Source organism: Euphorbia lathyris, chromosome 10, assembly GCF_963576675.1.
Source record: "Euphorbia lathyris chromosome 10, ddEupLath1.1, whole genome shotgun sequence".
In the NCBI taxonomy this organism is placed as follows: Eukaryota; Viridiplantae; Streptophyta; class Magnoliopsida; order Malpighiales; family Euphorbiaceae; genus Euphorbia; species Euphorbia lathyris.
The window spans coordinates 61,937,186-61,949,947 of record NC_088919.1 but is presented as its reverse complement, the minus strand read 5'-3'; the positions used below and the strand labels follow the sequence as shown (position 1 = coordinate 61,949,947).

General features: G+C 35.4%; 1 protein-coding gene across 18 annotated transcripts; it reads right to left on the bottom strand.

Moving 5' to 3' along the window:
- Nucleotides 1-6,104: 6,104 nt before the first annotated feature.
- LOC136208781 (B3 domain-containing protein Os05g0481400-like) lies at nucleotides 6,105-10,098 on the bottom strand. Of its 18 annotated transcripts, none has more exons than XR_010677285.1 (7): nucleotides 9,640-10,098; nucleotides 9,276-9,354; nucleotides 8,416-8,587; nucleotides 8,243-8,288; nucleotides 7,170-7,235; nucleotides 6,593-6,624; nucleotides 6,105-6,499 (listed from the first exon to the last, which is right to left on the bottom strand). XR_010677285.1 is itself a non-coding variant. In XM_065999997.1 (7 exons), exons 5-7 carry the CDS (start codon nucleotides 7,230-7,232, stop codon nucleotides 6,328-6,330), a joined length of 267 nt encoding a protein of 88 aa, XP_065856069.1. In that variant the 5' UTR covers nucleotides 7,233-7,235; nucleotides 8,243-8,336; nucleotides 8,416-9,183; nucleotides 9,276-9,354; nucleotides 9,640-10,098; the 3' UTR covers nucleotides 6,105-6,327. The 18 variants fall into 18 exon arrangements, 15 of the variants coding, with proteins under 15 accessions (XP_065856069.1, XP_065856070.1, XP_065856074.1 ...); XR_010677284.1 differs by having other exon boundaries at nucleotides 9,276-9,332; XM_065999997.1 differs by having other exon boundaries at nucleotides 8,243-8,336; nucleotides 8,416-9,183.
- Nucleotides 10,099-12,762: the final 2,664 nt, after the last annotated feature.

The following is a 12,762-nucleotide window of genomic DNA, read 5'->3' as shown; positions in this document are numbered from 1 at the left end:
TTGATCTTAGCTTCCAACGTTAGGGGTAAAATTGCACCATTTTAAACGTTAAGAGTAAAATTTCTCCTAGCCCAAAACGTTAGTGATATTTTTACACCTTAACCCAAAAATAAATGATCAAGAGCTTAATCCTTAAAACAACCAAAATTTAGGAGTTTAATTATGTTTTTTTTTTCCTTTATTAATTGAAGCAGCTGACCACTTCCCTCCTTGCCTCTTTGTCTTGAGACTTGTTTGTTTAAATTAAGAAGAGTATGGATATCATTCACGCAAGACATAATATGAAAATGGATAGGGTTATTTATAGCATACCTACTTTCATACATCTAAAGTTTGGATTCACCATCTAACATTCTAAATTTATGTCTCACTGATTTTCCGTTTGTTTACCCAAAAATATTATATTTAGAAAATTTTGGATAAATAATTTTTGTGTATAAATATTGTTCGGTGTTTATCTATTATATAAAAAAACAGGAAAAAGTGATAAGTGTAATGTTTTTAAAATGGTAAGAAGAAATAAAGTATATACAGTTCCAAAAGTTTTAGGCAATTTTTTTATATTTTTTTTGTTAATTAATCTAAAATTTTCCATTGATTTGTTTTTTTTTAAACAAACACAGAAAAATATTTTCTTACACAATATTTTTCGGCAGACAAACAGAGCCTAAATATATTATTTTGTATAGTCTTACGACACTATATTAATGTATCAATAGTAAGGAAGTGACTCTTATGACATCTTCACTTGGATTTGATTCTCGCTGTCGTTGTTGGAATCCCTATAGATAAAGTGATGTGTAAGTTCTCTCACGAGTCCCTTTGGATATAAGTGTGAGTTGATATTGAAAATCTTACATTGGAATAATATGAGATGAGTGAATGATACATGAAAAATCAATTACTTTAAGATTTTGAGTTAGATATGGTTTCAAGCTCATAAATATACTTTAAAAGATCGAGAGTTTCTCCTCAAAGCAACCTAGCTCCTAATAAATTAAAGTGTACAGTCGATAATTGTGACCAGTCAATACGTAACGTCAGCAATTTGATCTCTCTAAAAATAAAAATCGAATCCTGGAGCTTTGGTTAAAAGGGGAGGAGCATTTGCCACTCCACCATAATCTCGTAGTTAAACACTCATAATATAAAGCTTAAAATATTAATCCATTAAATTTATGATGTATATAATTACCACTTTTAAAATTTCCATTGAAACTTTGTTGGATAAATTACACCCATGGCCACTGAACTTCATTTTTTCCTAGTATGGCCACTGAACTTTACACTTTTTAATACCGGTGGTCACTCAATTTTAACTAACTTCTCAAAATGACCGTTAACGATCATTAACGACCTCAAAATAAAAATATTCAAGAATTAAAGGTGTTTAGAACGATATTTACTATGAAACCACATTTTTTATTTTCGAAAATCACATTTTTTGTATCTTTCTTTCTCTAAAAATTCACTTTCTCTCTCCTAACCAAACAACACCTAAATGCCCTCAAAACGAAAATTTTCAAGAATTAAAGTTCCTTAGAATATTATTAAAGCTTTGGATTTTTTATTTTTAGCCGTCAACGGTCGTTTTAAGGCGTTGAGTGGCCATCAATGTTAAAAAATGTAAAGTTCAGTGGCCATGGGTGTAATTTACCCAAACTTTGTTGAATTGTATACCTGGCTAAATTAGTTGTAACTTGTGCCATGTTTATCTTTCTACTTACTACTACCCAACCAATTTGCTCTGATTTTGTTTGATTCATTTATTTTAGTTAATGTTATCCATATTTAATATTCTTGTAATACAATGTACATAGTACATAGTAACACATATTTTCATGTTCAATATTTTTATAATTGATAATAACTGACTTCACATATTGACCATGCTATATCCCATACCCTTCTGTTTTCCAATTAATATGTCAAAGTCCTTGTTTCAATAGATTAATGATTTTTATACTTGGCGTTTGAACCAAAAATAATTTTTAACACGTTTTTTATGAGCCAATTAAGAATCGGGAAACACAAATGGTACTAGAGCATGTCAAATCTATCGTGGAGAGCGGATTATATGAAGTAGAGGTGGAGAACATGGTTTAGTGAAAAAAACAGTGATTTAAAAACCGGAATTGACTGGTCGGTTCAACCAGTTGGATCATAGAGTCTGGTCCAGTTTTAGGTACTACGGTTTAACATTTGTTAAACTGGACTGAACTGGGGTCAAATCGGGAATTGGCATCAAAACGGTGAACCAAATTGACCCCTTTTTTTTTGAAGATTTTAAATAAAAAATAAAAATAGATTTGATGATAAAAGAATTAAAAATTAAATCCTAAATTAAAAATAGGAATAATATGTGTTAATTAATTTTAATATTTATGTTGTGTTAAATCCTAAATTATGAATGATTTGTGTTAATTAACTTCAACTTTAATATTTATGTTGTGTTAAATTAAGGATTTGTTTTTGGATTTGTAAACTTTTATTTTATGTTTAATTAAATGAGATTTTATTATATAAGCATTTATTAATTTATATATATAATATATTTATGATATCATCCGGTTGAACCATTCTTGTTCAATCGGTGAACCACTGATTCAGTCGTCACGTCAGTTTGATGTCTGATCCGTTTTTAAAACACTGGAAAAAACCTAGAGGCTTAATAAATTTGTTCCTTTTAGTACTTGGTCCAAAACTTTAATTGCGCACTAACTTTCAAAAAAAAAAATTAAATCATTATCTGTTCTTCTCCAATTGTTTTGAGGGTTAACTATAAGTAGATGCTCTTTAATTATACGGATTTACAGATTGATACCTATAACATTTTTCTTTATAAACGCAATTCTGTGGTTTGTAAAATTTTGCATTTTTTTACTTTACCAAATTTGACCAATAACGACCTAAAAATGAAAATTTCAAGAATTAAAGTTGTTAAGTATCATATTTACTACTGAACCATATTTTTAATTTTTCAAAATCATTATTTTTAGAATTTTCTCTCTCATAAAAAAACACCTAAATGACCTCAAACCTAAAAGGTTGAAGAATTAAAGTTACTTAAAATATCATTTAACTCTTAAAAATTTCATTTTGAGGTCGTTATCGGTCAAATTCTGATAAAGTGAATCCAATACAAAAGTTTGCAAACCACTGAGTTGCGTTTGCAAAAATAAATATCACATGTACCCATCTTCAAATCGATATATAATTAACCCTTGTTTTCAATCACTTCATATTGTTATCCAAATGTATTTAATAATTCTCTATATTGTCCAATTGCATTTAATAACCTTCTATTCTTGTCCAATTACATTCAATAACCACAAAACTTCAATTGTCCCTTGAACTTTCAAAAGTTCCTAATTATTTATCTATTTGACATTTTCTTTTTGACACGTGGCGAACACTTTGATATATGGCGGAGTCTGTCTCCCATTTTCCGCATTCAACAAATTTTATTGAAAAATATGGAGTTATTTAATGCAATTGGATAAGAATAAAGGATCATTTGGAACTTTTGAAAGTTCAAGGGACAATTGAAGTTTTGAAGTTTAGACGAAGTACGTGAGACAACAAATTTATTAGGCCAAACCTAGAAGTTGCCATCGACATCTATAAAAGAGAATATTACTATAAAAAAAAGTCCTCTATGCACTCACGAGCAGTGCAACCAAGAACTCATATTTAAAGGGGTGATTTTTTAAAGTCCATTCGGCAGATAAATTTTTTTAACCCCCAACATACTAAAACTTCACTGTTCTAATATATTGGCTAAAAAATTTAAGTGTCCAAGGTTAAAAAGGTAGATATATATATTTTTCTATAAGTTCAACATTAATTTCTTAAAAATTATAATATGTTAATTTCTGGAGGAAATTCTTTTCCCTCTCATCTTCTTTTTGCTGATGACATGTTTATTTTTGGAGTGGCATCCTTGAGCAACTTGCATGCTCTCAAGGATTTCTTCCTGCTCTATGAACAGATCTCCGATCAGCAGGTTAGTTGGGACAAATCTGGTATCTTTTTTGGTTCTCAAGTGAGTCCTACAAGGAGGGTTCGTCTTGCTCACTGTCTTGGCATCCGTTTGGAGTCTCCCCCTTTCAGTTACTTAGGAGTCCCTCTATTCAAAGGAGCTCCAAAGGCTTGTCATCTCAGCAGTCTTACTGATAAATTTCTCTCTCAATTTAGCAAGTGGAAAGGTAGCTCTCTCTCCTTTGCTGGACGTTTAACTCTAATTAAGTCTGCTATTACTGGTTCTCTGGTTCACTCATTCTTGATCTATAAGTGGCCAGTGAGATTGTTGAAAAAGCTCAATAGAAGTGTTAGGAACTTCCTTTGGACGGGTTGTATTGATCAGAGGAGGCTAATCACGGTTCCCTGGCAGACTTGTTGCAAAAGTTTGGAAGGGGGTGGTTTGGGCATTAAGGACTTTAGGATCTTTAACCAGGCTCTTTTGGGTAAGATGTGCTGGGAATTGATTCAAGGTAACAATCTAGCTCTTTCTCTGATGAAGTCTAGATTTATGGCTGTCTCTGGATTGCCTAAAGCTACCATTGCTCCTTCCTCGATCTGGTCTTCTTGTAAGTTTGTTTATTTTTCCATTTGGGACCAGACCTTTTGGTGGATTGGCTAGTCTTCGTCGCTTAATTTCTGGACTGATAGGTGGATCGTACCATCAGTGGCGGACAGATTGGGTCTTGACAATCAGGATAAGCGTTCTCGCTATAATTCTGTTGATCATTTTTTGGTAAATTCAGAGTGGCTTGACTTAGGCACTCTTCCTTCAGTTGTTCAAGACAGTATTCGATCTATTCACCGGGGTAGAGATGATATTGACTTCTGCGCTTGGCAGCCCTCTACGAAAGGTATTTTCTCTGCCAAAGAGTACTATTCGGCTCTCAGTCCTGGTTCCTCTTCGGTGGACTGGTTTAAATTTGTTTGGAATGCCCACACTCCCCCTTCTCGTTCCTTCACTTTCTAGAGAGTTTTGTAAGGACGGGTTCCAACCCATGACCTCCTACAGCGCCTTGGATTCTCCATTGCCTCTCGTTGTGCTCTATGTGGTAGGGATGTTGAGTCCATTAACCACTTATTCATTAGTTGTTCTTTTGCAGATTCTCTTTGGAGGGCCCTTGAGATTCATTTTGACTGCTCTTTGCTTCGTCATTCCCATTTCATCCACTTCTTCAGCACTCTTCGTAGCATTCATTTTAGCTCACAGGTGTTGATGATCTGGCGAGTTACCGCTGTCACTTGCATCTGGTTAATTTGGCATTGCAGGAATGAAGCAATCTTTAAGGAAGTTTCTCCTTCTATTCAGCACTCGAAGATCACCCTCTTTCGAATGATTCGAGAGTCCTTGGCCACTTCTAAAGGTTTTTGCTCTTCTCGGAGAGATGCTGCTATCTTATCCCGCCTTCTGGCTTCTCCTAGGCCGCCTCCTGCTCCCAACATTATTCTGGTCCATTGGCTTAAACCTCCTTCGGGCTGGGTTAAAGTCAATATGCACTAGTACAGAAATGGCCTATGGCCACGGTCGTTTACCGACATTAGCCACGATTGTACGACCGTGACCAAAGGAAGCGTGGAAAATGCTTGGCATCTTTAGCCACGGTTGTTCGACCGTGGCCAAAGGGGTATTAGAATTGGTTTTAACGTATAACCGACTTTAATGCCCTATGTTTTGACCACGGTTGTTACGAAAAACCGTAGCTAAAAGGTTCTTTAGCCACGGTCTTTCGTAACAACCGACTCTAATACTCTAATCATTAGAGTCGGTTGTAGAAAAATCGTGGCTAATTATAAGAGGATTGGAGTCGGTTGTTGTAAAAACCGACTCCAATGCTCTAATAATTAGAATCGATTGTTTTGCAACCGTGACTAATGTTAATTATATTAGAGTGGGTTGTTACAAATAACCAACCCTAATGTTATTGTTTTTAATAATTTTACATTAGCAGGTTCAAATTAAACCTGCTCTATTTTTTTTGTATTACTATAATTAACGGTAAACAAGATTGTTATCCTCAATTATTTACCTTAAACAAAATTGATCCTGAAATTAAATGTAAAATCAAAAAAAATGTACACAAATATATGGTAATTAACTAATCTGATATATATATATATACAATCTTTAATTCAATATATTCACAATATTTTCAAGTATTTGCTCAAAAAAAAAACTGCGAACAAAAAAAAAAAAAACCGAGGTATACTCATTACTACTCTATCATACTACTCTCTGCAACATGCTAATGTCAATCTAACTCAACTTTTGATAAGTCACCAATCTAACTCAGCTTCATATAACTTCTCTTAGCTTACCATCCAAAAACAACTACCAATGTGTGATCTAACCAAACATTTCACGAAGCTAGGGAAAGCTGATTCAAGATTTGATTGAACCTCCCCTGCTCGAATAACAGATGCTGATTTGTTCTGCCCAGGAGATGTCCTTCTATCAATTGCAGGCTTATTTTGCCTACAGCTTCAGAGAAACAAATAGCATTAATGCTAAAAAAAAAATTAACCAGAAATGTTAAAGTTGAAAACATAAGAGCAGTTTAGATCCTTTACTTACCATATACATTTCCCTGCATGAGCAGTATTTGCCTGTCCATGAATCAAGCTTTAATTAGTATCCAACATAAATGGCAAAACCATTGAACACTTTATTGTACCTTATAACTAAAAGCTTTCTGCTCAGAATTTCCATGAAAATAAAAAAATGTAGAAAGATGAAATTCATGGCAAGACAAATTATCATTATATTTGTCCCAAGTAACAATGTGTCAATATGCTCTAATTCTGCTAAGACTGCAGAGCTTAACTAATCCAAGCAACACAGCTTGCCAAGCATAATCCAGCAGAACCGGATACATTCTATAACAAAACCTCAGGGTAAAGCTGATAATACTCATGTGAGCTCCAAAAATATTATGATATTTCGGTTTCACGGCTGTAGCCTTGCATAAGAGCTCAAAAGAGCTAATCAGGTACTATATTTTATCACAAATTTGAATAATGAACACCGCAGCAGCTATGCTTTGGTTTTCGAATCAAAGAAAACTCAAGCTACTATAGAGTTCGTAACGGTAAGTATCAAGAGTAAAAATGAAATAGAGAAAGAAGCAGCAACATTAGTAGACTAGACTTACATGCTTAGTTTTGGAATCTGAATACCTTCTCTTGATCCTAACACGCTTTTCAGTTTTCTCCATAACCTGACCCAAAACAAAAATTGAAGTATAATCAGCATTCCAAACGCTAATTGATAAACAGAAGAAAATGACAAAGACTATTGAGAATCATGCATTTCAAGCTAAACATAGAGATGCAATTACAGAAGCAGAATATAATTTTCTTCTAAAGCTAGCAGCTACCATAAGAAATATTGCATTAAAACAATAACCAAATAGAGAAGCCAAATAGCTGATCAATCTATTTGCAAACGTAAATCTGCTTCAAAGAATGATGAACATTAGTAACAGTAAAATAACACTACCACGAGGAGAGGGAAAAGAAGCCAAATAAAGGTAAAAATGCAATGAAAACCAATTACCAAGTGCACATTAATGGAAGAAAGGAATGGTTCTTATACCCATTTTATTTTCGTAGACATACATTTATAGCATGATATTGAGATAAAGCGACTTGAATTTTCCCGACTCTGGCTTGAATTGAAAGGAATGGTTCTTATGCCCATTTTAGTTTTAATATGATCCGCAACAACAGATCTTATTGTCTAGTATTATTTCTTGTGAGTTTATAATCGTGTTTAAACTAAAATTGATCTATTAGCCTCATTATTGATCGAAGTTTTTTTACTCAGAGGAAGCATTATCGTTTCCAAGCCAAAGGCAGAAACAAAGTAATATAATCAATCTATTACTTCCCAGTTCCTACTTCATTTACTTGTTGCATAAAAAATAGAAATAGAAGACCAAGTAAAATAAAATCTATAGAAATCTAGAATTCATTCTAACATGCTAGATGAAGCATTTCAAATATAGAGATGAAAAATAATGTATTAGCACTAAATGCAAGTAGACTTTTGAACCAACTAACACAGAGTTAAGGAACAAAAACAGTTCTCATGCATTTGGCCATAAGCAAACTCTATTGCTGAGTAACTTAGAGTCAGCAACACTGCTATGAAGTTGAAGTTACTATAGCAATGTAGAAAACTAAACCAAAATAAGTTTTTTTAAGTTGTTAGAACTATAATTACCTTAAATCTAATTATGGAGATTCCTCATGCTTCCCATGTCTGGATACTTTCATACAATCAACGTAAGTTACAATTCCAGCCATGTTCATTATACCTATGCACATCAGAACCAGTCCAATTTAATTTCATTCAAGAATCCAATCCAAAAATTACATGAAAACACATGACAATACCTTATTTCTGTAGTTGAAAACAGAGGACATGGCAGGGACATATTGCATCTTGCTAGTGAAATGAACAATACCAAACAATCCTTTAAGCTGTTGAAGCGAGACGATAATGGCATCACCGACCATGAATCCAACAAGAGTAGCCCTTGATAGAAAATCAATAATAAACCCCAATCTGAAAAGGAAATTAATAACAAGCAGAAACACAGAGAAGAATAAACTAGGAGGGGAGAAGAGAGGAGCTTAGCACTAAAAAGAGAATAAAACAATAAAGATATACCATTATATATTACTTCAAATTCAAGCCATTATTATCCTAATCCTATTCTACTTGTGTTCCATGTTATCAACCACTAGAATACCATTAAGATTGTTTTTAGAGTTTCAATTCCTGCTTATAAACATGTATCATTATTATGACAAACTTAAACAATGATTCCTTCAATTTTATTATTTTCAGCTGCATTAAGAGCCTTTACACTAATTAACCACTATCCTTGATGAATTACTAGAAAATGGACATGAAAATATTCTTAAAATCCCAAATTAATATTAGTGGATATTCTAATTAGCACGTGAATTATGTGTACCTTCGAAGCCTAGCTCTAGGTAAGCTTAGTTATCATCATACCCTTATTCAGCTGTATTTAATGCAATTCATTTTCGAGGCATTTAGAGAGCCTTATTCTCCATAGTATTTAAGTATGTATGCATTTGATTATTTTGTGAACTTAAATGGAGCATTAAGAAACCCGGATTTGTCTGTGATAACTGGTAGCAAGAAAAAAAATGTTAATCAGCCATTAATCTTAGATATCACTCAATAGTTTCTCTTATTTTATCAAAGTTTTGAATTACATTACCTCTTTCTCACCACCATACTGCTCCTCTAATGCTCTCTTCATATCCTCGTTTGTCACCTGCTCATCATCAAATTTGAGCCTAAAAACTAACACTATCATATTGTAGCAAAATACCGATCCATATAAAACAAATCAACTAAAATGAGCAGGCTCAGATCAAGAAATCATTTACAACAATGCAAAAGCACTTCGTTTGAACCTGTACATGTAACTGGTAACTAGGAAAAAAAAGAGCCGCCTGAGAAAGCATCCAAATCACAACACACATTTATACTTCTAAATAGTTGCTTTAACCATTCGAAGGCAACCTAATATGGAGTGCTTAGTCTCTTCCTTATGTGAGAGTGAGGGTTTATTTACTTACCTGAAACCTATAGTGCTTTGTCTCTTCCGTATGTGAGAGTGAGGGTTTTTTACAATGTTTGGTCGCTTATTCCCGTCTTCGGTGATTCTCTAAAGGTGTATGTTCCGGTGCGGCAAGTGATTCCGATTCGTTTCTTTGACAATTTTGATCTAGTGTGACAGTTGATCGGAAGGTCGTGCTTCTCGAATCGGTGTTGCGTTGAGCGGTAGTAGGTGTTTTTGGGTTTGGGTGTTGAAATTGATCGGCAGTTGGAGGTAAACAAGATCTGCAGTATCTAGTTTGTCTCTGTTTCCGTCTATGAGTCAGGCGGAGAGACTGTGGTTGGCGGCTAGGGTTCAGGTGTGAGAAAGGGGATTCTGTGTTTTCCTTTGATTAGTTGGGTGCTCGAGTCGGGACGGGGTGTGAGGTAGAAAGTAACTCAAAGAATAGTGATTTTAGACGCAAAGGAGATAAATAATATCTAGGTTGCGCAAAGCAGAGAAAAAGAAAGGGGGAGAACAATAGGTTCGGTTCATAAATGGATCTTTAGAGTCGATTATTTAATTACCCGACTCTAAAGAGTAATTGGTGTTGGTTTTCAATGAACCGACGCTATTAACCCTAGTAATTAGGGTCGGTTCTAACTGAACCGATGCCAATTACTAGGTCATTGGCTTCGGTTTATATTTAAACCGATGCTAATTACTGGGTCATTAATCTCGGTTTAAGAAGAACTGACACCAATGATTGTCCAAACCCTGCACCATTTTTAAAAATCACATTTAGAGTCGGTTTTTTCAAAAAACCGACTCCAATACTCTAATTATTTGAGTCGGTTTTTTAAATAACCGACTCCAATTACTTATGGCCATGGTTTTTCAAACAACCGTAGCTAATAAGGCGTGGCCATAGGCCATTTCTGTACTAGTGATGGATGGCTCTACTTTTGGCACTCCTGGCGAGGCAGGAGCGGGAGGCATTTTTCGCAACTATCGTGGCTTTTCCAAAGACTGTTTTGCTTTTTCTACCCCTTCTTCTTTTGCTTATATGGCTGAATTGAGAGCTGCTATTTTCATAATTGAACTTGCTTGGGAGAAAAATTGGTATCAGCTTTGGGTTGAGTCAGACTCCATGTACGTAGCTAATCTACTTCGACATCGTTCTATGGATGTTCCTTGGAGTATTCGACAAGAGTGGTTGCATTGTCTCAACATTTGCTCTAAGATGAACATTCTTTTTACTCACATCTTTAGGGAAGGTAATAGAGTTTCTCCATGGATCCGGTGGCTTCGTTTGTGATACGTGGTTGAACCATTTTCGAGAAGAAGTCTCCGAAAGGAAAATGGCTCGGCTCTGATACCAACTGATGTAGATTAAAGTCGATTGAAGGTTTTAATCGTAAACCAACAAAGAATACAATCTTCTCAAGCTTAACTTGAAGGTTGAGTTAACCCAAAACAAGGTGAAACCTTGGTGCTCCAATGGAGGCTTAAGTTTAATTTATCAAAAGTTAGGGAACATTACAAAGAGAAGGGTTTAAATACCCTCCAACATAACAAGAGTAAAGACCAAAAGCCCATGAATAGGGTTTTAGGTAAAGCATGTGCATAAGGGTAAAGTGGGCAAAGAAAGAGTTCATGACAGTCTAGTAATAATGGTTGAGTGGCAAAACAATAATTAAGTATCAGTAGAAATGGTCCCCCCTTAGGTAAGAACTTGGGGAAGAAGTATTTTTCCAAACGAGTACGCCGCGCGCCCTAGGGTCACGCCCCGCGTGTTGGAGTTTCTGGGCTTGGGAACGCACGATGAGGTTCCCTACGCACGGCGTCTTCGGAACTGCGCTCCGCGGGGTGTCGTTCCTGGACTTCGTGGCTCCGTGGGCTGGCCTCTACGCGTGGCGTCCTAAGCAGGCGCCCCACGTGCTGGACTTCCTGGCCTAGCTCCCGTTGGGAGTTGTCATCTATGCTCCGCGTGCTAGTAGTGGCGCCCCGCGTCTCTGAGTGCTTTGGTTCTCCTCTGAGGATATAGTTTCCCACGCCTTGCACCTTGTTAGGCACGCCCCGTGTGCCCTCTGGTTTATCTTGGCTGTCGCCCCCCTTGTATGGCTTCTCTCGTGTTCCGCCTCACGGTTCCGGTTTCGGGCTTAGGGAAAGGATGCCCTCATCAATTTGAGGTACGCTATCTTAGGCGAAGGCGATTCTCTACCTATAATTATCTCTAACAAATAAACACATGTTCAAGAAGAAAAATTGAATAGGTTGTTAGAAATAGGATAAGAAGTATGGGATGGCAAATTTCAGACTTAAAAGGAATTAACCCTAGTATTGTAATGCACAGAATTCACTTAGAAGAAGATAAGCCACCTAAAGCGGATAGGCAAAGACGCTTAAATCCGAACATGAAAGAAGTAGTCAAAAATGAGATTATTAAACTTTTAGACAATAGAATCATTTATCCTATTTCGAATAGTGAATGGGTTAGTCCGATCCATTGTATACCTAAAAAGGGAGGCATAATTGTAGTAAGGAATGACGAAGGTGAATTAATACCTACGCGAACCACCACCGGTTGGAGGGTTTGTATAGATTATAGGAACCTTAACAAAGCAACCAGGAAAGATCATTTTCCTCTACCTTTCATTGATCAAATGATCGAAATGATAGTTGGTCATGCTTTCTATTGTTTTCTAGATGGTTACTCCAGATTCTTTCAAATTTATATTTACTCGGATGACCAAGATAAAACAACCTTCACATGTCCTTATGGAACCTTTGCATATAGGAGAATGCCCTTTGGTCTATGTAATGCACCAGCAACATTTCAACGTTGTATGACTGCAATTTTTAACGATTTCATTGAAGATATCATGGAAGTGTTTATGGATGATTTTTCAGTATACGGAGATTCTTTCGATGCATGTTTAGGAAATTTGGATAAAGTTTTGTCTAGATGTGAAGAAACGAATTTAGTTTTAAACTGGGAAAAAATGTCATTTCATGGTTGACGAGAGAATTGTTTTAGGTCATAAAATATCTGAAAAAGGATTAGAAGTGGATAGAGCAAAAACTTCACTGATAGAAAAATTACCCCCTCCAACTACTGTTAAGGGAGTAAGGTCATTTTTAGGACATGCAAGTTTTTATA